The 25,826-nt window shown below is 34.7% G+C and overlaps 1 protein-coding gene across 2 annotated transcripts in view; it reads right to left on the bottom strand.

The window, feature by feature from the left end:
- LOC149791368 (SWI/SNF complex subunit SMARCC2-like) overlaps positions 1–25,421 on the bottom strand; it is a 55,401-nt gene extending 29,980 nt beyond the window's left edge. For both annotated transcript variants that reach the window (XM_089969923.1, XM_089969924.1), the window contains exons 1-9: positions 25,298–25,421; positions 18,801–18,920; positions 17,054–17,139; positions 13,424–13,671; positions 10,622–10,691; positions 8,982–9,057; positions 6,174–6,251; positions 5,374–5,427; positions 4,526–4,626 (exon numbers count right to left, since the gene is read on the bottom strand). In XM_089969923.1, the coding sequence (XP_089826049.1) occupies positions 4,526–4,626; positions 5,374–5,427; positions 6,174–6,251; positions 8,982–9,057; positions 10,622–10,691; positions 13,424–13,671; positions 17,054–17,139; positions 18,801–18,920; positions 25,298–25,411 (947 nt within the window). In that variant the 5' untranslated portion in view covers positions 25,412–25,421. The remainder of the gene's footprint in view (positions 1–4,525; positions 4,627–5,373; positions 5,428–6,173; positions 6,252–8,981; positions 9,058–10,621; positions 10,692–13,423; positions 13,672–17,053; positions 17,140–18,800; positions 18,921–25,297) is intronic.
- Between the last annotated feature and the right edge of the window lie 405 nt (positions 25,422–25,826).

The following is a 25,826-nucleotide window of genomic DNA, read 5'->3' as shown; positions in this document are numbered from 1 at the left end:
GAAAAAATTTGTTTTTATTCTAGTTACTCTTCTTGTAAAGGGGAACACATCGATATAGTGAAACGCATTCATGGTCATGCTTTCAGCCTGAATAAAAGAGTGTAACATCATTTTGATGACAAAAATTTAAACCTTTAATAAAATAGCGTTTGGAATGAGTGCTCCTATATAAAAGTCTAAAAATATCCTTAAAACTATGTTAGGGTCAGTGAAAATATCAAATCTATAACATTCTTAACTTTCATTTATAGACTCTTAAGTAACCATAACCATATTCCTACACAGTGCATATAATGTATGCATCTTCAACAAAGTAACAAATCTCTTTGGTTCTTAATTGAATCATTAACCAAAAATTTTAAAAACGGTAATTTCTGCTTCCAACATGAACATTTCTGAGTTTCTGATAGGCAAAATATTGTACCACATGTCTGCTTGCATTATCCTAGTTGTTGTTGTTGTTGTGGGGTTTAACGCCATTTTTCAGCACGATAGGCTATACATGGCGGCCAGTATTAATGGTGGAGGAAGAACCCGGAAAACCCCGGAAAGAACCACCGACCCACGAGAAGCTACTGGCAAGCTTTCTCACATGCCCACATTAGCTGAATCTTAGACTCAAACTGCCGCAGACAGAGGTGAGATGGCAGTGATCCGTAACGAAGAGCGCTTTAGACCACTCAGCCACTTGGGGCCCCGCATTATCCTAGTCAATAAGGCCATAGAATACTTTGTGATATTAAAACATAATACAAGTCTTGATATCATCAATGATTTCATGAGTTACACAAAAAATAAATTAAAAGTATAATACCTGTAACATCCGAATGCACTCCAATGTTAATGAACTACACTATGCTATAATTTTATTGAATACAATCATAATGTTTTTCATCGGAAAAATAAATCACATACTGTGCTCATTTCAAAATGAAACTAATGAATGAAATTTAGCATGTAGTTTGTGGCAGTGGGAGGAGAGAGTGGTAAAAAATTTAATTATGCAATACTTATCTGAAGCTATTGCACAAACCTATCTTTTCTTGGATGGAATAATCCTCAACCATATAATGAAAATTCTATCCTCCCATGGATGAACCATTCAAGGCTTTGAACCAAAAGAGCACAGACCCATTCACATTACAGACATATGCATAGCAACTTGTCATATTTTTAATGGACAAGATGACTTGCGAGACATCTGAATGGGGTGGAAAGGAATCTGGCAATAGCAACTGGTATATATTACATCACTAAAATCAGTTTAACCCCACTCCCAATTACATTTAACAGTAATAGGTTACCTGTTGCCACTGCATTGCTGAATTTGCCAGTTTATTGGGAGGTTGATGGCCTCAAAACACTAATAAACAAGGAAATACTGAACATTACTGTAGGAATGTCTACTAATTTAGGTTGGTATCTGCTTTCTATGCCACAACTATGGGCCCTAGAGAACATGTCTTCTGGTAGGAGAAAATAGTGTGATCACTAAAATGTGGTCTTAACTGCTTTAATGTCAGCTGAATTAGGCAGACCCTTGAGGTATCAATGGCACAAACCTCATGGACTTTAATCTACATGAATGAAAGATACCTGCAGGTAAGGGAATGTTAAGATTTCTTAATGGTCTGGAAGGAAGACACTTCCTACCCTTTCTTTTTCCTTTACAAGTGACAAATAATATCAAAACCCCAAAATGGACATAAGAGTTGATTTTGATCATACCCAGTACAGAGTCAACTATGGGTGCAAGATTGCAAGTCAAAAATCCCCTTGGTGTCAGACTGAGTAAGTAAAGGAGGGCTTGTTGTTTTGCCTTGTTGAAACAAGTCCAAAAGTCTCCCAACATTCTGAACTAGGACTATCTTGCATCTCCTGTCCATCCAAGCATTGTTCTTGCCAGGAATGTAATCAACTTGGAAGGTAATCCATTTCACAATTGCCCAGCAAGTAGAATGGGTATGTGTGCCTTCCTTGTTAAACTAGGAATGTGACCAATTTATGTGTTGTTGGAGTGGACCATTACACAGTAACTTATTTTGTAGGACAAAGAATTCTGTCATGGGATCACGAACCCTTAAGAAATAGCCCTTCCATCTTGAACTGAACACCCATCCAAATATGACATGTCTGTGAACAGACAGGATTTGAGTCCAGGAGTGTGCATGGGTCTCCATTAGGACACCAGTCCCAATTTGCTCACCAACTAATTGTTGGTGAAAATCCAGTACAAATAAATTTAAGCTGCCTGGGGATCCTGTGCAGTTTCCAGCTTGCCAGAAGAAATAGGAAGGGGCAAAAGTGCAGTCTTCTAAGGAGAACCAGGTCCAGCGCAGAGTTTCAGGTCTCAGAAGAGATTGATAGAGGCAAGCTAATGAGATCTTGGCTTTCAGCACCTCCAACAGGCTAGGAGTCTGTCTACTCTGTCCCACAAGACATGAACTAATCCCTATTTGTGATGAAAAAAAATCCCCATATATACAAAATTAGAACATAGAACAAGCTCTGATTTCTCTAGTTTGGGACCAACCAGGTCATTGGATCAGCAGTGAGACAGATCTTGTCCGGGTAAATTTATGGTGCTATGGTGAATCAACCAGTCATCGAAATACCGAAGCATAGGGATCATCAGTGACCTTCTGTAGAGGTAACTGCTCCCATTACTCTGGTAAAAGCTCTGGGTTTGTAGATTGGCTGAATGATCACAAAAATAGTCAAACCTCCCAATCAGGCAAAACTGGAACTTCCTTTGATGAGAAATAGGGACGTAAAGGCATGCATCTTTCAAGAAGTGACGGAAGAGGGATGCATGGCAAGAGAAGGATTTAGTCCCTAATTCTTTCCTCAGGTAAGAGCCCACCAACTCCATCATTGTGGATTTCAGGTGACCCTGTCAAATGAATGTCAGGTGAGAGGGAGTTTTAAATTTGCGATGCTTCTTGGACTGGGGCTGTTAAGATCTTTACTGACAGTACCTGCTGGTAATTAGAATTACCTCACTTCCTGTATGGTGCAGATGGGCCTGTAGCACTGTCTAACAACTTCTCAGCCCTAAATAAACTTTTCAGAAAGCTCCCCAACCATGACCAAATTGAGGAGGAACAGGAGATCTGGACAGAAGACAGATATGGAGAATCTCTGACTCCCCTGCATCCAATGACTTGGAAAACAAGTATAGAGTACATAATGGTATTTACCACCTTATCAAATAACAAAAATCTCCTCTTCCTCCACTACCTGGGATGACAGGAGGATGAGGACCCAAAGGAATGATGCATCACCTCATCCAGGTCTGCAATGAACTCATGAGAATCCTCGAGGACTGACAGGATGTCTTCATCCTACACTCTCTCCTAGGAGGCAGGACCATGTTATCCTGTGACTCTCTGGTGGTGGTGGTATGCGGGGGTAGACCTGGGACTAAGAGAAACCTTGTCTCACAACTCCTAATTCAGAGTGAGGGGACTGTCCTTAGTGGCAGACTCTGAGGATGAGAATGCCATTCAAACTTTCTGAAGCAAACGAGAAAGAAGACTTACCTCTTTCCTTTTTCACAAAGTTTGCAAATGGATTATGTCAGACCATGACGTTCCACATATTCCTGCTATGAGCCCAAGGCATTGATGGCCGTGGTGACATAAGTGGGAAAGACAAGTCACTTCCCTGTCCCCACATCGCTAAGAGATTAAGATGGATTAGACTAAATAGGGGGGTGCCAATACATTCCCCTTCCCGTATCTGGCTTGTGCATGCTGACTTAGTGACCATCAGTCTAATCAGTAGCATGGCATGTGGATGTTTCTGACCAGATCCCTGTCCCTGTACAAAAGGTACTCTAATGACTAGTGACCCAATTACCAGTCAGGGGACTCCAATGACTGGTGACCCACTGACCAGTTGGGTCAATCTGATCTGTAAAAGGATTTCCTCATATCCTATACAACACGGTCCTAAATCTACTCCAACCAAAGACAGGTACCGTCTCAATGAAGATCAATTGGTAGAGAAACAACCTGGGAAATCTTTGTGAAATTGGTAGATAAACAACCTGGGAAAACCATAGTTAGAACCACCGACCCACGGAAAACTTTCTCACATATCCTCATTGGACGAGCCACAGACTCAAACCCATATGGAACATATGGCAGTAAAGCCGAGCATTTAATACCACACATCCATTTGTGGCCCCTATCATGATATGCGATATTAAATAAAGATTTTAAAGAAAAAAACACATTTCTTAACAAATTATCAGTTCTAGAATTGAGTAAAATTTAGCCTTATCCAGAACTACCATGACGGAGTGAAAAGTCTAATAAATGAAAGAAATATGACATACAATATATTTGCAAAAAAAGATGCTGCCTATGAAATGGATACCCTGAACTCTATTACATTTTTGCTGAATATTCCATAGTAAATACAGCAAAATCTTTGGTATAAACAGGTCTCCAAATTTATTATAAGAGTGTTACACTGACTACCAAACATCGAGGACAAGATGGAATATTGTTTTATCTACCTTTTTCTTTTCTTTTTCTCTGGTATGGGAGAGGGTGATCTTTTCCTCTTGTTTTTCTTGTCTCGCCTATCTCGTCTGTCCCCATCAGCACTGGCTAACAGCTATAACATAAAATACAACCTGTCAGTCAAACAATCATCAAATTCTGGAGGCCAGCCATTTTAGCAAATAAAAGAACAAGACAAAAAAACCCAAAAAGACATAGATTCCTTAATGTGAATCCATGCGTGTAAACTATTCAGTAAAATAAATTATGTGTGCTACTTTAAAAATGTATTTTATTACGGGCCATTCCAAAATTAAATGTGGATAGGTGGGAACACAACTGAATTAAATGTTAGGGGTAGTTTCTGGACTTACTGTTTGTGCTGAATAGTCAAATTAAAGTTTGATGGGTCATGGGTCCATTGAAAAAGTGTCTTCCAACCCTCAATACTTTTATTTTTGGAACAGCCATAAAAGTAATTTGGCCAAGTCACAATTTCATCCAAAAATTCAGATCTTCAAAACTTGTATCATCATATAATGTATACTGCATCTACCTTTCTCACAATTCAACATGTTTCAAAAAATATCTATAAACTTTTGTCTAGTACTATGCCAAATAAAAAAATTACGATATCTTTTATTGATAGACGATTCATATATGTAATATGTATTTGTACAATATATAGTTCAATACAATAATCTGGTATCACTGTAAAATAAAAGAAAACCAGTTCTGATATATTAGCTGAACAGAAATGAAATGACTCTGTATTACAAAAACAATTATGTACTATAATGTATAATTGCTATCAAACATACATTTGAATTATAAAATATTTTTCTTAGTGGAATACAATTACCTCATCAACTGTAAATTTTGTGGGCAGCTTCTTCTTGCTCTTTTTTCCTTCATACTGCAAGAAAATTAAAATCAAATTGGTAGTAATGGATTGTAAACATGATCAGTAACTATTCTGAAATTTTGTGGGCAGCTTCTTCTTGCTCTTTTTTCCTTCATACTGCAAGAAAATTAAAATCAAACTGGTAGTAATGGATTGTAAACATGATCAGTAACTATTCTGAAATTTTGTCAAAGACAAAGAGTGACTGATTTTGCAAGATTAAGAAAAGTAAAAATATCAAACCTAGATAGAATTAGACTTTTTACAAATGTCAATTTCGTGAAGATTTAGAATAAGGGCTGCAGATCAATAAATAAAATGTAGAAGATGTGTAACTTTAAGAAGATTAAAATAAAAGAACAATCAATGATATTGAACAAATAGTGTCAATGAAGAAATAAATGATTCTTGCTTACCAGTTTGATAGTGTTTCCTCTTTGGATCTTATACAGTTAACAGGGCATATGATCAAATGATTAATTGGTGCTATGGCATGCTTCCAGCAGTGGTTGTGTAGTTGTAGTTTTCTACAGATGTCTTCAACTTTACGATAGAATTGCTATACTGTACAAAAAGATCTACTCTACTGCAAATGGTCAACCTAAAGTAGTAACCAACCGTACAACAATTTTCTACTTTCCCACAGTGTTATAGTTTATGTTAGTTACATACAAGCTCTTGATTTATAACAGTTTTCTACTTCAAGGTATTGTTGTACTTCACAGGTATTCTAACCCTCCTTTCTTTTTGTACTTTACCTCCTCCTCCACCAGGTAGTCTTCCTCATTCATCCACTCATTGAACTCCTCAAGGTCAAGTAACCACCTGGCTGTCACCTGCAAAACAGTTACTAATTGTACCCAGTATATTTAAGTTTTTACGGTGTAGTTTCCACCTTTCTCCTGAAAACAGTAAAAATCTCATGAGTTAGACATCATGATTGGAAGTGGAAATGGATGTAAATAGCCAATTAAAATTATATATCCAGGGAATTTAGCTTAAATGGAATAGTCAATACTGATCAAAAACAAAATGGAGAAGATACAGGAAAATGACTCAGAAATGTGATAAACAAGAATCTCTCAAAAGGACTGATGCAGCACTAGCTGAAAAGAACTTCAGGAGTCCAAGGTGAGTCTGTTTCTTCTATTTAGCTTTATTTTTTGTTGTTGTTGTTGTTGCTGTGGGGTTTAATGCCATTTTTCAGCACACGATAGGCTATACATGGCGGCCAGTATTAATGGTGGAGGAGGAACCTGGGAAAACCCCAGAAAGAACCACCGACCCACGAGAAGCTACTGGCAAGCTTTCTCACATACCCACATTGGCTGAATCATAGACTCGAACCGCCGCAGACAGAGGTGAGATGGCAGTGATCCATAACGAAGAACGCCTTACACCACTCGGCCACTCGGGGCCCCTCTATTTAGCTTTAAAGTATTGAGAAACTTCAACATACCATATATGGAACAAACCGATGTATTTTCTTTGAAGGAGTCATTCTTAAAAAATATCTGTAAGTACAGGACTATATTTTTTATCATGATTTCTAACCTTGAACCTGATGTAATGGATAGAAGATCACAAATTTTATCTCAGACAAGGTAAGATAAAATACATTCAAAGTTTAGTTATGCCTTCAAGTATTTTTGTCATTACTGAAATGACATCGTTTAAAGTATTCATTCATCCACCAACTGAGTTAAATGATAAAAAGAAATTCATACTTCATTGTTCTTATAGTCCCAGAAATCTGTTTTTCAAGTACTTTTCTTATCAAAATATAACCTTCTCCATGTTACTTTGTTTATCCCTGCATAAATGAGTAAAAATGTAGAAATTTAAAAATATTAGCTCACCACAACAGCAAGAGTACTATTCCATCTGGCAACAGCCATTGTCTTGTATCATTTAATCTTCCAAATTTATCCAATTTGATTTAGTTATTATTATTGGAAAATATTTATACAACAAAAATAATTCTGGATTTGAAAAGCGATATATTCTATTCCATTTTCAAGTTTTGCATTCACTCTGATAAACTCAAGGACTTTTGTCAACAAATTCAAGTACTTTTTAAGGATAAAACTTTTTCAAAATTAATGTTTTCAAGGCAACACTTCAAGCATATTTCAAGGTTGTAAGAATCATGTAGTTGTGTTCTGACAATACAATTAAGACCTAAATCAAGACCTTTGATCTTAATATCATAATCAGGGTGACCTCTACTAACTTGTTTAATGGAATGCAGCTAAATAAAAAATCTAGTGAAAATTAAATTTCCTTCAGGAAAAATAGCTGTAAAAAGATTTTTCAAGTGGACCTTCATGCCAAAAACGAGTAGGTGTCATCCTTATTTTAAATGCAAGACATCCAAAAAGCTTGGTCAAAGAATGCAATAACGATAAGGCACTGAAGTAACCTTGACATTTGACCGTATGAACCCAAAATCAATAGGTTGCCTCCTTGCCCCAAATGCAAGCTCCTTTGAACATTTGGTAATAGCAGGTGGTGGAGGAACTAGTCTATGTCTTTCACTGAATAATCATAAAATCCACAAATTCTGCAATGAGCATGATGATGTGCTCAATCTGACTGAACTTACCCCATACTCAGTGTTCTTTTTAAATTTGTTTAAAGTGCCCTTTATTTGCCCCTTTCCCGATCAGACATTTTTTGATTTTTCAGTTATTTATCGTCAATGAGTCCAATGCCTTTTTGCTCAACATCTTGTGCCTATTGTTTTTAAAGTTGAGACTGGTCTGCTACCTAAATATATTTATCAAAATATAATGCATATGTGAGATGAGTTCCAAACTGAATAAAACCCTCTGCTTTCTTATAAATGTGTCATATGCAGCTGCTATAAAGAGAAATTAAGGAAAGTACATGCAAGTCTTTGATTGACAGTCTTTGAAAGTATTCTCAAATTTATATGATCTGTGGGACTAAACAGGAAATAATAAAAATGCCTAACACAATTTATTATTTCTTTATTTTTATTTTGTACCAAAAAGGTACAATCAATCTACACACAAGCACAAGATGTAATTAGGAGAAAAATGCTTAATGATTAATGATTAAGCTAGAAGTGTAATGGTTGGCATGTATGGACAAGCAGTCAATATGGCACTAATCAGCTTATAATACTACCAAGTTCAATGACTGAAATGCAAAATATTTGCAATCAAAAATGAGATTTAATCAGAAACTACATGAAGATTAATTTACTGAGTTGAGAAAAATATGAAGAATCATCTGAATTGATGAAATGGAACAAAGTGAATAACATGTGCAAGTCATCTTGTAACAGTATACTGACCAGACACAAACCTAAGTTTTAAGGGACAACTGACGGAATTTGGCACCAATCCCTCTATCAAAGGGGAGACCATTAGTGTCCAATTTCCTTCTCAATTCTTTTCCTAAAAGAAGCCACAGAACATGGTAAACAATGTTCTTAACTTGAGTGCTGAACTTGAGATGATAGTGGATAAATACAAACATAATATGACTGGTTAAAATAGCATCTGAAGAAATGCAAAAATTGCAGGAAATGATCTTACCTCCCAGGGTCCAGGTGGGGACCAGGCTGCTTCAGGGTCTTGATCTATAGCCACGTCAGTTACCCATGTGTCATAACTACAACATAACACATATTTGTGATTACATGTAATAATATCATAAACACAAATGTATTTATCATCCAGACAATATAATCGATCAAGAAGTCAGTATTAACCAATGTTGTGATCTATAGTCATCCCCAGCAAGCTTGGGAATGTAGAACAGACTAGGTGTGCTAATCATTATCAAACTCTGTCCTAATCTATCGCCATTCCCCTATAAGCATTTGGATGTAGAATAGACCAGGTGTGCTAATCATTATCAAACTCTGTCCTAATCTACAGCATCACTCCATTAGCATCTCCATGTAGAATAGACCAGATGTACCCTTATGTAAATTGTAAGATTAATGGAGTCAGGGGCTGCGACATGGCACAGTGGTTAGCACACGGAACTCGTGATCGAAAGGTGGCCAGTTCAAATAATCTATTTGTGTTGCTGTGTCATAAAACATCAGATCAAACATATCTACTACCTCATGTCCTAACTACAAAATTGTACACAAATGAATGTAATCTACTATCATGTGTCCTAACTACAAAATTGTACACAAATGCATGTAATCTACTATCATGTGTCCTAACTACAAAATTGTACACAAATGCACGTAATCTACTATTATGTGCTGTAACTACGATACTGTACACAAATATATGTAATCCACTACCATGTGTCCTAAATACAATATAGTACACAAATATATGTAATCTACTAACATGTGTCCTAACTACAAAATTGTACACAAATGCATGTAATCTACTACCATGTGTCCTAACTACAAAATTGTACACAAATGCATGTAATCTACTATCATGTGCTGTAACTACAATACTGTACACAAATATATGTAATCTACTAACATGTGTCCTAAATACAACATAGTATACAAATTCATCTAATAAAATCCTGTTCGTATCACTGAGCAATTAGTCATTATCAATCTAAATCTATTTCTATATAATTTTTTTTCTCCATCTCTTATATGTAAAATACCATATACATATGTGTTATAACATTGCATAATTAAAAAAAAATAGATTTAGATAATGAAATAAAATGATAAAGATTAAATGTCTCTGTTTCTGATCTACTGTCATATTAATTATGAAAACTTAAATATTCAGATCAATAATAATGCATGTGTTTTTAAATATTTTAAATAGAATTAGAACCAGTTCACACTGAGAAATTGACCTGTCACTGCCAAATAACTAACATCATCACCTCCACATACCTGTCTGGGTAATACCACCAATGGACAATAGCATTCTTGTAAATAACAAACGTCATCACCTCCACATACCTGTCTGGGTAATACCACCAATGGACAACAGCATTCTTGTAAATAACTAACGTCATCACCTCCACATACCTGTCTGGGTAATACAACCAATGGACAATAGCATTCTTGTAAATAACTAACGTCATCACCTCCACATACCTGTCTGGGTAATACCACCAATGGACAATAGCATTCTTGTAAATAACTAACATCATCACCTCCACATACCTGTCTGGGTAATACCACCAATGGACAATAGAATTCTTGTAAATAATTAACGTCATTACTTCCACATACCTGTCTGGGTAATACCACCAATGGACAATAGCATTCTTGTCTCTCTTCATTACAGGCCGAACACACTCCTCTGATAAATAAAAAAAAACCTTACTAAAAATACTGTTGGCAGAAAAAAATGTGATAGAAGTGGATATAAGATCTAAAAAAGAAACATTTAAATCAAACAACATATAATTGAATTCAATAAAATTTTCTCACTGCATTACAGGTGGAATTTCCACTGTATTACCTTTGGCAAATTTCCGAGTCTGAAGATTTTGCAATAAACCTTCACAAACTGAAGGTTTTCTTTGTACAAGTTTGGTATTTTGTTTCACTACTAACAAGGCTGAAAATATTTCCAAAATTAAAGTGATGCAAAAGTTTCAAAATAAATGAAACATTTACCATAACACATGTACAAACATAGTAAATGTGATTAAGTGAAAAAAAGGCATGGTTGGCATGTATGCATCAACAGAACAGCATGTCACCAGCTGACAGTATCCAAAACTGACATGTGGAAAGAATCACATTGATCTACACATATTTCAAGCTTTAAAATCGCAAACAGAAATAGTCTTGCTTGCTTTTACATCTTAGTGAGTAATAACCAGATTCTGTTCAATCTTTGGATTTATAGTCTTTGAATTTTACTTTAAGTTAGCACCATATAGCCACTTTTGTATTGTGATGAAGTTAAATGTTACTACATACATGCATACCATTTCATGTCAGATTTCCAAATTAGCAATCATTGTGTAGGCTATTTGGGCTTGTGTCGCTATTGCTTTCATACAACAGTTTTTTTCATGAATACTGATAAGGTGTCAAGACAAACTTTGTAATACAAATTCGACATGATAGTCAGGAGTCCATTATTCTACATGCAAAAACAGTTACAACCATTTTAACTTGAGAGTGAATTTCTCTTGCTCTATTATTTCTCGAATGGCCATTTAGGATTGATCTAATACACTAGCACACTTAGTAAATCAGACTGACTACAGTGGATGTTTGCATCAGTTGGCAAAAGAAACTAACCATGCAAATAAATGGGACTGTTTACCGTGGGCACCCAATTTTTTTTTTTGGGGGGGGAGGGGGGGGGAATATGGCCAGAATGTCCAAACATGTAAACAGTGAAATACAAAAGATACATCAAATACAAGCTTCTGCTGAAATGAGGTAGGGGAATCCTAAAGCATCAGTATGAAGGAAAGCATTAACATCCATGAAAACCTAAAAAAAATATTAAATATAATAAATGAATACCAATCACCTTCAAAAGAACACAGTAATTCCTGATCAATATAATATTCACAAACTATGGGTGCAAACCCACAAATCTCATTAGTCAGAACAAAACCTGAATGTACAAAATATAATCAATGTGTCTTTTGTCTTTATAACAACAAGAAGTTATCAAGATTAACATTTATTTTCAATGTCAACCTTTCCACTGTGACACATCTTGAAGTCAACTCTACAAACTATGCAAAGAGCACTGTGATGTCCTCTAAGACAAGGCAGCTATATTGCATATGTTGGATATTCTGCTTAAAATTTCAGAACCACATTGTTGTTTTCCCTAATCCAGCATGTTCCAGTTCAAAATAATCCCTTTCTCAACATTTTGCATTATCTTTTGAACATTCATGAGTAACACTATACAATTATACCCCCTTGTTAACTTTTAAGACTTTCTAAACAAATAAGTAATAATCTTGAACACTAATATTTCAACTGAAAACCCCATGTTCTCTTGCATTTTCTTTTATACAAATTATAAACAAAATACTATGCAGTGTTGCAAATGTACCTGAGGATGTTACGTTTAACTCTTTAGAATATCGAATGGCCAAGTGGTTAAAAAGTTCCTTTCCAGAAATTTCTCATACATATGCAGTAAATTATGGCAAACACTGTATCTTTCATTGCATTATTTATTTGTTACACATATAAATGCAACCATATGTAACTGCTTGACCAATATGCAGGTGTGCTTAAAACATAATTTATATCAATATACTTGTAAGGATTATGCAAACATTATAATGGCTGGCAAGTAATGCATTTTAGCAGAACAATTATTTTCTTGTTCTAATGTTTTCTAATTTTTTCTATTAAATATTAGTAATTTTGACTGGTAATAAAATAATACAACAGAAATCATTCAAAATGCCATCACACCCTAACCAAATGTCTCACACCTGGAACATTCTTTTTTAAATATACATGGAGAAAGACCTCATGTAACTGTTTTAAATTGAACCATATGATATTCATAAGCATTGATAGCTCACAAACTCATCTGTAATAAGGTAAGTATTCATAATTCCAGACACTTGATTGCAGTCAAATGAAAGACAAGCATATGAAAACAGTAAACTGTAACACGATCAACTTTAACAAATTTGATGGTTTAAGAAAATATATAAAAAGTTACATTTTGTATGCTTGCACATCATTTATACAGGCGCTGCATTTATTTCTGGGAGTTTTCAAGAGATTCCAAAAGTTTTAGAAGTGTACTTTTTGAACAGAAACTGAACTTTCTCAATATGTTACTTTATTTATCATCACATAAATGAATAAACAAGGAGGAAAAAACAACTAATTAAAACTGACTCTTTCAAGTTAAATATATAATATGTTCTGTTTTAACATTTTTCATTCACTGATAAATTCTAGATGACTGGAGAAAATTTCAATGAAATTTTCAAAACATTCAAGGACTTTTCAAAAATGATGTAATTGTTAAATAGTGATAATCACAGTTCATTCTAATCAGCAAGACTGTAAGCCAAAAAACATTACCCTCTTGTACTGGGGCAGGGGGAAGGTTATGAATGACATGAGTTGCCTCCTCGGGGTTATCTATCATGAGGCCCTGGTGCCGTTTTATGATGTCCCGTAGACGACCCACAAGAGGCTTATCCAAGTCAGGACGCAAGAAAATTGCAGGCTGTACATGACATTTATTCTGGACTAGGGCTTTCTCAATCTGCATAAACATTTCCACATTCCGGTCCATCCGTGAGGGAGATTGGAAGTCAAATCTTCGCCTGGAAGTCAGCAGAAAGAAAAATGTAAAGTAAATTTGAATTATTTGTAAACAGGATAAAAGTAATGAGAATGAAAATTTGTGCATATTGTTACAAACATAACAATTGGAAATACCTGCAGAATACCTTGCCTAACCTGCTAATCAAGTAATAATGAACTCTCCATGCATGTCTCTTTTTTAAAATTCTTAACAAAAGACTCTTAGCATGGAAAACTACAAACATAATGTAAATGCAGATTGAAAAAAAATGTCTAAAATACTTGCATAGATTTTATTATTTATCTGACCCCGGGTCCATGATGAAAAATGTGTCATGTATATGATGTTCCTTACTTCTATGACTCCATATACAAAGTGAGGTAAAATATATTTGAAAATGTCAGGAATGTAATTCAGTTTTGTTCATCTTATCTTTGACCACCTCCCAGAAACCCTAAAGACTGCAGCCCAGGACTATGCCCCTCTTAAAGAGGTTTACCTCAATGGCAACATAACTAAAAAATTTGTGAATTGTGATGTAGGAGAATGTGGTAACCAACAAATGGACCAACAGTTTACATGCAGTTTATTATTTAAAACTTTTTCAAGGTCAATATTTAGTAAAATTAATACAAATAAAAAATCACAGATTTTCTGTCACAAAACGTGCTTAACAAACTATATTAATGCTAAATTGCTCAGCCCTGCCAAAACAGATGCCTGATCTCAACAGTCACTCTCGTTACCCTTTGTGAATTTTCCTCTAATATCAACAAAAAACTATAACCTTACCAACAGTTTATAACTGCTTACAAATAAAGTTTATGTTTTTAGCAAGATAATCATTGTTCAGTTAAGTACATGTCATACAAACTGATGAGTAAGCATATACAGTGTGACTCCGCTATAGCATGCTCTGTTATAACATGAATTCAAATAGAACATGGCTCCCAAAATTTTATATACATGTACTTTTATGGCACATGAAGGAAAAAAACTTTCTTAAAAGTATGAACAAAACGTAAAAAGTTTATCATCATTTTGGGTGAAGAAATCGTGCATGAATATCGTGGCTTGGCTCCTGAAATTGTATATGTATTTTTCTCGTACAAGAAAAATATTTTTTTCTTCTTAAAAGTACCAAAAATAAAGTGTAAAAAGTTTATTCTAGGATTGTGTAGGGCTTTGCCAATGTCGCAAACTGCAATTTTATTTTCCTCATTGGTGGCAAAATATACCATTTGATGAATTTTTATATTGGCGACATTGTTGGCTGTTTAAACTTGTATATACAGCCATTGGTTTGGAATGGAGAAATTTAGAGGCCCCATTGAAGGAAGCCACAAACTTGATATAAAATGCACTGAAATTTATCTACTGTTACATAAATTCTTTGTCCATATTGACAAACCATCTCAACAGTGCATTGTTATGTTATAATCCGTGTATGCTGACATTACATTGCAATCTATCTCATGTCGGATTTTCGGTCGCTCACATGTAATTAATATATTTACAAAGACTGACATCTCTATGTGGATGGTAAGTAAAATTCCTCTTCTTTTCACTCAGAATTAAATCCTTCAGAACACTCACATTTTTTGTAGTAATCCTGTCATCAGACCAGAACACCTGGGTCTCTATCGTCTCTTGACCCTTTTTAAATTTCTGACGCATATGTGGAAGGCAGCACCACAAATGAATAAAAAACACACACAAAAACATCATTTTACTTGTTGGTCTATTCAACAGGCAGGAAGGAACAGTAACTATAATCAACCAAACGACGGCCAATTCCTTTTTAAAAAATGTGCTCAGATAAAATAGTTTGATGAAATTTCAAAGAAAACAGATTACCTTTGAAGCACCAATTGCTATGAAAATGTTCAAAGCAAATGGAAAAAAATCAGTCTCAATCATGCAATACAATTATTTGATGTTGCCACCACAATAAGAAATAGGCATTTGTTTGGTTCTCCAAAAGCTGTCATTTAGTAGCGATGACTTCAATAACGCATACACCCTTCATCAAAGAAGCTGACTACAATCTTCAATTAAAGCAATGGAATCTGATTTTTTCATTTTCCAACATGACTGGAACACATTTACTGTGTCATGAAAGTTTATGCTTACGACTGCTACCAACGGTGGCTTAAAATGCAAACTAACTTTTACCGACTTGGGGCATACTGAAAAGTAAATGTGCTTGATCATCCGTTACGTGATTGTGCTATGTTTATCCACTGAATTCAGGCCTATATGACAAGTGACAAAATTATTGAATATTTTAAATCTCTCTGTGTGCATATTTTCGATGGAATTACTGGTATTGTGGATTCAATGTATGTGATGAGATTCACGGGTGATTACACCGTGTTGATGTTGTAGGGTTTAACTCCATTTTTCAGCACATGATAGGCTATACATGGTGGCCAGTATTAATGGTGGAGAAAGAACCCGGGAAAACCCCGGAAAGAACCACAAACCCACGAGAAGCTACTCGCAAGCTTTCTCACATGCCCACATGAGCCGAATTTGAGACTTGAACACACGCAGACAGAGGTTAGATGGTAGTGATCCGTAACGGAGAGCGCTTCAGACCACTCGGCCACTCGGGACCCCTACACAGCGTTGATACTCTATTCATGATATACATTAAACACGTATATTTAAACAGTATACACATATATGTACCAATCCAAGGTTCTCTAACTAAAGTAAAATATTATATATGCCTTCTCCATTCTCACTACAGGTGTACTTTTCATTTAATATGCATCAATTTAAGATGGTAACTGTGCCAATGAAGCATGTATTTTACTGCCCGCATTTATTACCCCCATGCCATTTTTTTTTTGGGTACATGCATAAACTTCTTCAGCTAAATGACCTGGTTGCTTAGAACACGATTCGGTCTATAACACAGTTGCGTTCTATGGCTCCCAACTACCGTGTCATAGTGGGTCACACAATAAGCCAAATGTTTTACTTGAAAAACACATAAGCCAAATGTTTTACTTGAAAAACACATGAAAGTTTGACGAAATATCAATGAAATACTTTTCCACCAGAACTTCAGAATGAAAACTTGATAACTGATCTGGTCAAAATTCTTTGAGTAGAAAATTATGCAAACTGTCTTATTTTTTTTACATGCACAATTAATTAAAAAGCACATTTAAAGACTATTAAATAAAGATTTATTTAGATTTTTTTAAGATCAAAGTTAAAATATTACCAAAAATAACTCCCACAACACCAAGAACAATATAATAACACCACTTACTGGTATATGATATTTGTTCAGAAACCAAACTTCATAGCTGAACTTTCATTCAGTGTTAAGGAGCTAGTTTGGACTTTTCATGAGGTCAGGCTATATTAGGATGTACCCTACTTACCATCCCTGGTCAGTCTTGAACTTGAAAACTGCTGAGAAAATGTGGCAAAGTGCACCACCTGCCTTGAAGTCTAAGAAACATTTCATCTGGATAAAAAAAAAATAAAACTATTTCTGTCCATCTGTTAACATGATCACATGCTTTCAATACAATTTCTTGTCTAATTCAATTGCTTATATCTTTACATGGATAATCTTACAGACATGCACTTAATAATTTTGTTTATTAAAAAATGGATATGATTATGTTAGTGATTTCTAAAATTGCCAAAGGTTATCAAACTTCCCCTATGGTGATTCAATTCATAAAAGCAACAAATCTGGTGACTGAAAATTTGAAACCTGTGAAGATGTCTGCAGATCTCTACCTTAAACTTGCTGATGTCTGCCAGTGTAATAAATTTTGAGGTTGTATAAATGCTGTAAGGGACTAATTTCTTAAAGAACATTAAAAAATTTGCAATAAAATACATGTTCATAAATCTGAAAGAAAATGTTTTGAAGAAAATATTTATTATTGGTAATGATTAAAGTCAAACAGAAACCAGATCCATTATAGAGAATTCCATACACTAATAACTGAACAGGAGTATTGAGCAGGGCAGCATCTGGCAACTACTTGAGAAATTCTATTGCTAACATAAATATTGAGATAGAAAATATACAAAATAAAATATCAGTAATATGATAAAATATTTTGATCTTTTGGTAATTTAAAGAAAACTTAGCAAGAAAAAAATAACCAGACATTCAAAAGGCATGAAAACTCAGAGCAATAATACGAAGAAGAAAAAAAACCCAACAGGAACAATGCCATGATAAATGATATCAATATGACTATATAAAAAACCAATAGGAACAATGCCACGATAAATGATATCAATATGCTATATAAAAAAACAATAGGTACAATGCCATGATAAATGAGCAAGTCATTGCTGTACCTGCTGCATAGGCAAGACAAAACTAACTGTAAATTCACTTTGTTTTTTGAGGGAAACAATTCTGTCAATTTTGCAGTTATGAAACATCCAATAAAAAACAAAGACTTAACAATATGGTTTGAAACAACAGTCCACCCATGAAGAGTTGACAATCAGGTATATGCTTTCAGAACCGGCACAACTACAATCCAACAAACATACAATATATGTAATTAAAACAAAAACAACACAATAATGCAATGAATGGAAAATTCTATGCCTGTCCCGTGTTTAAAAGTAATCCATGTAAACATCTAAAATATTCATGCAGAAACAACTTTTCATCTTCAGCCATGCTGACCTTGACCTTGACCCCCCAAAAAGATGAGGTTCTTCCTTACACAAAGTGCAAGTGATCAACAAAGTTTTGTAGGATGTGGAAAACTAAACTAAGAGTTATTGCATAAAAAAGACAGATCTTTCATTCAATGACCTTTGAGTTTTTTTTAATCCCAAATTTGACAGAATCCTTCCTTAACCCATGTGCAAGTCATTCACAAAGTTTGCTAAGATGGTGGAGAACTAAAAACAAAAATTTAAACCCTGCCAAGGGGCAACTCAACTAATATATTGACCCACATGTGCAGCAATGATGATGCAAGGGTAGTCACTTCTAAATTCAATTTTATTTCTTTTCTTCTCAACAAAATGTTGGCACATTAAATGGAAGTTACAAAGAATCATTTTTAGCTGTTCAGGTTATTCAGGCCTACAAATTACTGTCACAGAATTAAATAAACTGACATGTGAGACCACACTACTTACTGGTAGTTTAGTAAGGGCTGGATTGCTGACTGATTTTCCAAAGGCATCTTCCTGGAACTGAAGCAGCTGTATAACCAGGCTGGACAAACTTTTATTGGTGGGTGGGTCAGCATGGGTGTACTAAAATATAAAAACATATTCATTTTTCTTGCAGCTTTACATCATAATTCTTTCTTGTAGTTGGCTATACTGGTGGATGCACAAACTGTTGGCAATGGTTCAAAATAGCAGGTAAAATCTAATACAATAAGCTTTTGGACTAACTGATCTTTATGTGCCTATAAGCAATCTCCACGTATCAAGTAAATAAGGGTTCTGAATGTCAGAACAGTCAGCATGCATACCAAACTATATTGGTACACTGCAGACCTGCACACCCTCCAGACTCGCAATTAGTGAAAGTGGGATAAAAATTAGTGAATTCATGACATTAACTCCATCCACTTCAATGGTCAATACTGCATTATATGAAATCCCCAAATAAAACTGAAACATGTTATTTACATGTACTACTTTATTTGCAGCCAAATTTACTGATATACACAAACTTCATGCTATTTTTCATAATGTGATGTTTTGGCAGTCTTGAACTTCCTCAATCAGGCTATGGTAGATTTCCTTTTAAAACAGTTCAGGTTTTTTGCCTGCTGGTTAATATTGGTGACTAAAATTGTTGCAAATTTTCAGCACCTAAGGAGGCACTAAAGTTTGTCTTATTTTTCCTCACAATAGGAAATAATCTTTCACTGTCACTGTTGCTGATCTCCAACTGAGAAAGACAGGTTATGTTTAACAAGAAAGCTCACAAATAATGCTTCAGCACTGGTAGCATGCAGGACTTGAGTAGGTGGCTTAAAGTACTCCAAACCTGAAATCTGCTGGGTGTGCTTTAGCAGTGTGCTTTTTCACATAATTCTGCCACATGCCCACATATATCGTTGCTTAAAATTTATCTGTCATATATGTACTATATACAGTAGTCCCCCTCTTGAACGGCACCCTTGAGCAGCGGCCACCTGCTCCTTACGGCCAGAATCCGTTGGCACTGACGAGTTTGTGTTCAAAAGTACCCATTACGAAAGGCCACCCGGCTAACGCGACCAGCATATTAGTGCAATAATATAAAATTTACCCCTCACAAGCAGCCGCATTTTATTTTAATATGTATTCAGAACCAGTATTTTACTCATAACGCGTGTTAAGTAATCCGATTTCTGTTTCCCGATGTCAGGTTTCTGTTAATGAAAGAAGTGTTGACTAAAGTACATGTACCACTAAGGTTAATATTATAGTATTTACGCCTCACGAGAAGCCACATTTTTTCCATAAAGCCGAGAAAGACTCAAATTGTAATCCATACAAAAGGGTAAGTACATGTAATCCAATCAGCCTTACTGCTGTGTTATCATAAGATGTCCAGTTTAGTCACTCTGATAATTGTTAAGATTACAATTATTGAACAGTAGTAACAACTGAGAAGTGGCAGTATCAATGTACAATACCCAAGTTAGCAGGAAAATGGTTTGATAGCCTTTATGGCTTCCCTTAGTAAGATGTTGAGTTTGTTCACTTTGATAATTAGTGGCTATTACTACTGACAATAATTGTCAAGATTACAAATCCTAACGGCCGCGAGGTCATATCTGCGTGATGGTAATGGTACATATCGAAGCCGTTTTGGCTTCTCTCACTTAGTGTAAAGAAATATGTAAGAATAATAGGGTACCAGACTGCGACTAACAAATCACGTGACAAGATCACTTCCTTTAAAAACACGGCAATTTGTTTTGACACATAAAAAATTGTTTGATCAGTATTGTAGTTGGCAACATGAATAACTTACTTGAAAAAGATCAACATGTCATCGAGAAAAACACAAATTCTCAGTTTAGAAGAGAAAGTGAAAGTAATTCAACTGACCAAGGGTGGGGGTCGAGGATCCTTGCAGAAAGCTAATGTCGGAAAGACTCAGATAAACAATATCGTGAAAGATAAGGAAACAGTTCTGCAGAAGTGGGAAGGTGAAATGGACGGAGAAAGGAAGATTGCTTGAGCCAGGAGATGTTTATATCCTGATTTGAATGACAAGAAAAAGCAACAATTTTGTCAGTTGAATTGGGATATGACAACTTTACCGCAAGTAACGGATGGTTGCAGAGATTTCAAGTGCGACACAATGTTAAGTATTCTGTCCTTAGTGGAGAATCAGCTAATGTTAATAATGAAGATTAGAACAAAAGACTAAACGATATATGCAGGGGATGTGATAGCAAGGATATTTTTAATTGTGACGAGACTGGTTTGCTTTACAGACAAAGTGACAGATGATGTGATCTGTAACATAATTATAAAGACAGTTTTAAAACTATATAAATGGTTATTCATAACATTCTTTTGAAAATGACAAAACAGTTTGTTTCACATTATTTCACAACATGCATGTGATTTTTAAATGAAAATATTAAATGTTTTAGAATTAAATGTACTTGTGACTTCATATGTATTTACTATTCGCATCTGACTCTAGAAAGGCCACCATCATTATAAGGCCACTTTCCTGCTGCAATAGGGGTGGCCTTATAAGAGAGGGACTACTGTAATAATATTACTATATGTTACATGTATGGCAGGTAAATTGTAAGCAACAATACCAGCCCTTGTGCACGTTCCCAACTGTAAAATTCCTGGTATACTACTGTGTGAAAAGCATAATGTACATCGATCTTTGATGGCTGAATGCTAGGCCAAATTTTAGTATACTCTAACTATACTTCTCTTTTTGCAGTATACATATCTTTTTCCTTGGAGGTGAAAACATTTTAACTGCAGTATAGCTTAATTACAAAATGTTATTAATCCAGAAGATGAAACGTTGAACAGTGAACGATTAGTAATGTCAGTGCATGCGTGGAAAACTGTGAACTCATATATATATATACATAGATTAAAATATGCTAAATTGCAAGTTACCAGTATGAATCAGCTCTAGTTCTATTAATGTCGCAACTAGCGATACCACACCGTTTTGGCAACTGCCGATATCATGATTAGCACTTAACAGGAAAATTATAAGATTTGGGGAATTCATGATTTTTTGGCATGTGGCGTGAATTGCTGCAGAAAGCCGTGAAATTCATGCCAAAATCGTGAGGATTAGCAGCTATGCCTTTGATAATGTATTAATTTCTGTACTGATACAGTACTATCCGTTTATCTTGACATCTTCGGATCTGAGATAATACTGTTGACGGAAGCGGCTGTCAAGATAAGTTTTATTGGTGGGGATGAAAAATACAAAATTCAGCATATACAGCTGTACATGCATATGAAATGAGTCTGTAAGGGGTAACTATTCATCAGTGCATAAGAACTACATTTCTGTGAAGAAAAAAAAAAACTGAAAATTTAATTAAATGAAGGCAAATTACAAAACCAGTTTGAAAATCACTTGTATAACAACAGCTTAGGTTTGTATTACCTTCACGCTATACTGTACAATCTACTATCAACCAACATGCCAGCACCACGTGGCTGCATGTACATAAACTGGCACAGATTTTAGGCTGTCTGAGACAACAAAAGGTAAACTTAATGAGGCTGCCAATGGAAAGATGTTACTCAAAGGGAAATGGAAAAAAAGTCACCACATTTTGGACAAATTAAGTATAAAACCTGTACTTTTGTAAAACACTCACAATTACTGAATAGAGTAATGCATGTAATTAAGCATATTCAATACCTTAAATTCAAATGGAATTTAATTAAAATTTAAGGTAATTAAAATTAGACCCTTTTAGCATAATGGGCAGAGATGTGGATAATGATAATTCTGAATTGTATGCAAGCTTCTTCTGTTTTAGCCTTGACAGGTGTTGTCTCTGTATGAGACACTGCACCTTTTCCAGATGTCCTTGTGCATCTTCCATGTTGCCAATGAGCTTGATTGTGAAAATGTTCAGGTCAAAAAAGATGCACACTGAAAACCCAACTGCTGTTAGCCATTGTAAGCAAATAGTTACTTTTTCCAGCAGAAAACTAAACTTGCAGGACACAATTTGTTCCAATCTTCAACAACCTTAAAAAATGCAACAATCAATTAGATTTCACTGCCTTTATACAAATTTAGTACCTACTTAATTTAATGAAGGGTGCTTTGTTTTTATTAAAAATTGCAGATGTCTTGTTTTGATGAAGGGTGCAATGTTTTTATAAAAGAATGTAACTGGTTTTTTTTTAACCAAATAACTGCACCAATTTTAGACAGAAATGCAATGACCAAGTAATACCCAGGATTCTGTGCTATGATAAAGGGGTTATTTTCCCATCTTGGAGTAAGTGAAATATGGAGGAGGAGTCTTCTTTATAATGAACTATACCCAATGTATCTACACTTGCAAAAGTGACTCTGTTGATGGTTACCAGCGTGGAGTATGAATGTAATTATAGCTACCCCAACTGCCCAAAGAACAAGTCTGGATCTTCTCTGATGAGTGAGAAATTGGATATTTTATTGAAGATCAACATGTGTCGGAGGTTAATGCTATCTGACAAAGTGTGCGACTAAGTCACATAAAAAGTAAACTTTGCTTTTTTCTGTTAGGAAAGCATAAACTATCTTGCCCTGTAATTTTTCAGATGTACTTTGAACGACAGTTCTTTATGATTTTTGAAACACTCACTCAATCTAGCCAGGTAGTTTCAGTGTTTTTTAAAGTCCATGGTGAAACGTATTCCATGCATCAAATAGCTGGTGTGGATATCAACTGTGCCAACAAACTCTTGCATTTTCACAGGCATATATTTTAATAGCCGAATGATCTATAACCATTTCAAGAGCAAGCTAAATATACCAGATTTCAGCAAGTTATCATTTTATGATGAAAGCATTCCAACTTGTGTTTCAAAGCTTAAACAGCAATGTAAATAGCAGTTTGTATTTTAAAAAAGTACATGTAATCAGTGAAAAGCATTTATAATTTGTAAAATAAAATTTGAAGATTTTAACCAGTGTTTAAAATTATTTTCTTCATAAAATCAGTCTGAAACCATAAATGAAACTGTCAAGGGTAATAGTGGTGTACATGGCTGTTTTTAGGAAACATCGTACTATTATGTAATTTTTTTGTAAATCATTGGGGAGAATATACATAATGTGATTGAAGATTCAGTCTAAAAATATAATTATGTAGGTCAGAAATGTAAATGGCAATGCCATGTTATGGAATTCAAGAAACACTTTAAGGTCAATCTTCTTTTCCGATATCATTCATTTTTGTGAAAATACAAAAAGCAGTAAATCAAACAACATCTAATTAACAAATGGAGATACTACAAGTACACAGTCAATCAAAACCATAAATTTGCTATCAATGGATTGTTGCAAGGAAACTAGGAAGTGAGAAGGTATATTAAAAAAATTCCTCATACTAAAAATAGATGCAGTCACATCATGCCTGGTGCCATATTTGTTTATGGCTATGTAAAATTGTTTGGAAAACAAGCTCTAGTTTATTAATATAATTACTTCAGTCTGTTGTCAATGAATATTTACAGCAGTCTTGTACCAGCAAAAATGAAGTTAGGATGAACAGTATGGTATGAAGATACATGTATGTATGATATCATTTACATGTTATGGGGTTGTTTCAAACTAATTTAGAAATCTTGACTGCCATTTTATAGTAAACTTTCAGAAAGTAAAAGAAAATTTCTTGTTTAAGTGGTAGTTGATGATGCATTATTATGAACTTTCAATTCTAAAACTGTAATCTAGGTACTCCTATAAGTTAAAATTATTTACAATATACAGTTCTGGGTAAGTTAATTATAAGATGATCAATGATCAATTTTATTTACTCACAGCAATGTCGGGTGTATGTGTTTGTGATATGGATTTTTAATGTAGCTTTAAAACATTGTCAATCATATTGCTACAATGTTTGCTGTGTGGCAGTTTATTGTGATGTCTTTTCAACATCAAGCTCACGTCAAGCACTTGTCTTTTAATACTGATAAGAAATCTTTCCTATTAGAAATTAAGTACTTCACCTCAACATTGCTGAGAAGTTATACAGTTAAGAAATAGGCAGTCGACCATGTGGTCTAAATTACGTACAACTACATGAAAGGACAAACTAAATAAAAAGGACGGGAGTAAAATGCATCAAACTGTTTCAAAAGGTGGAATATAATTTCAAACACAAGGGACATTACTCTGCCATAGTTCTTTCCAACATTACAGGCTTAACCTGGTCGTCATTCCACAAACAAGCTATTTGAAAGATACCTTAAATTTTAAAAAATGGAAACTAATAACAGGAAATATATATCTACACTTTAAACTGTCTGAACTGGGAAAGAAAAACTAGGAGATACTGGTACACTAATGACAAAGAAAACCAGCGGCAGACAATGTCGAAATGAAAGATACTCCGTTAACCGGCACAATTCGGAAAAGGACAAAAATCAAAATAGCAACATATATGTAGGGAATTTACCTTCTTGCAATTTTTATGTAACCATGTTCTAACTGAATCAAACTGCGCTATTGTCTCTACAGCTTCAAAAAACTTGACGTTTGGCCCACCGTCTTTCTTTCTCTGCACCGCCATACTTTCTGCGTGAGTGATACCGCAGTTAATAATTTTCATGTGAAATATTATTTGTCGACAAAAGTGCTGAAACAAACATGTGCTTGTGAATTTTACATTTATGCTTTAAATTTGTATTAATATTGTGGAGCTATTTTGCTTTTTATATATTTATTTATTTATTTTGCGAAAACATTACACCTAAGTTTTAATCGAACACGAAGAGTCTTCGTTACGGACTAATGTCACTGCCCGGACTATTTAATGTCTAATGTAATTATGAATTTTTGTTGTTGTTGTTGGTTTTTTGGGGAGTGGGGTAGTTGTTGTTGTTTTAAGGTGGTTTACATTGGTGAATTTGTGAAATATAATCATAAATACAAGAACAATTATTGTAGCAAAAATTAAAAATATAATATTAGTTTCTGCATTCAAA

Source organism: Sinohyriopsis cumingii, chromosome 9, assembly GCF_028554795.1.
Source record: "Sinohyriopsis cumingii isolate HCF-2022 chromosome 9, ASM2855479v2, whole genome shotgun sequence".
In the NCBI taxonomy this organism is placed as follows: Eukaryota; Metazoa; Mollusca; class Bivalvia; order Unionida; family Unionidae; genus Sinohyriopsis; species Sinohyriopsis cumingii.
Note: the sequence above shows the minus strand (reverse complement) of the source record. Positions and strands in the feature narration are given on the sequence as shown.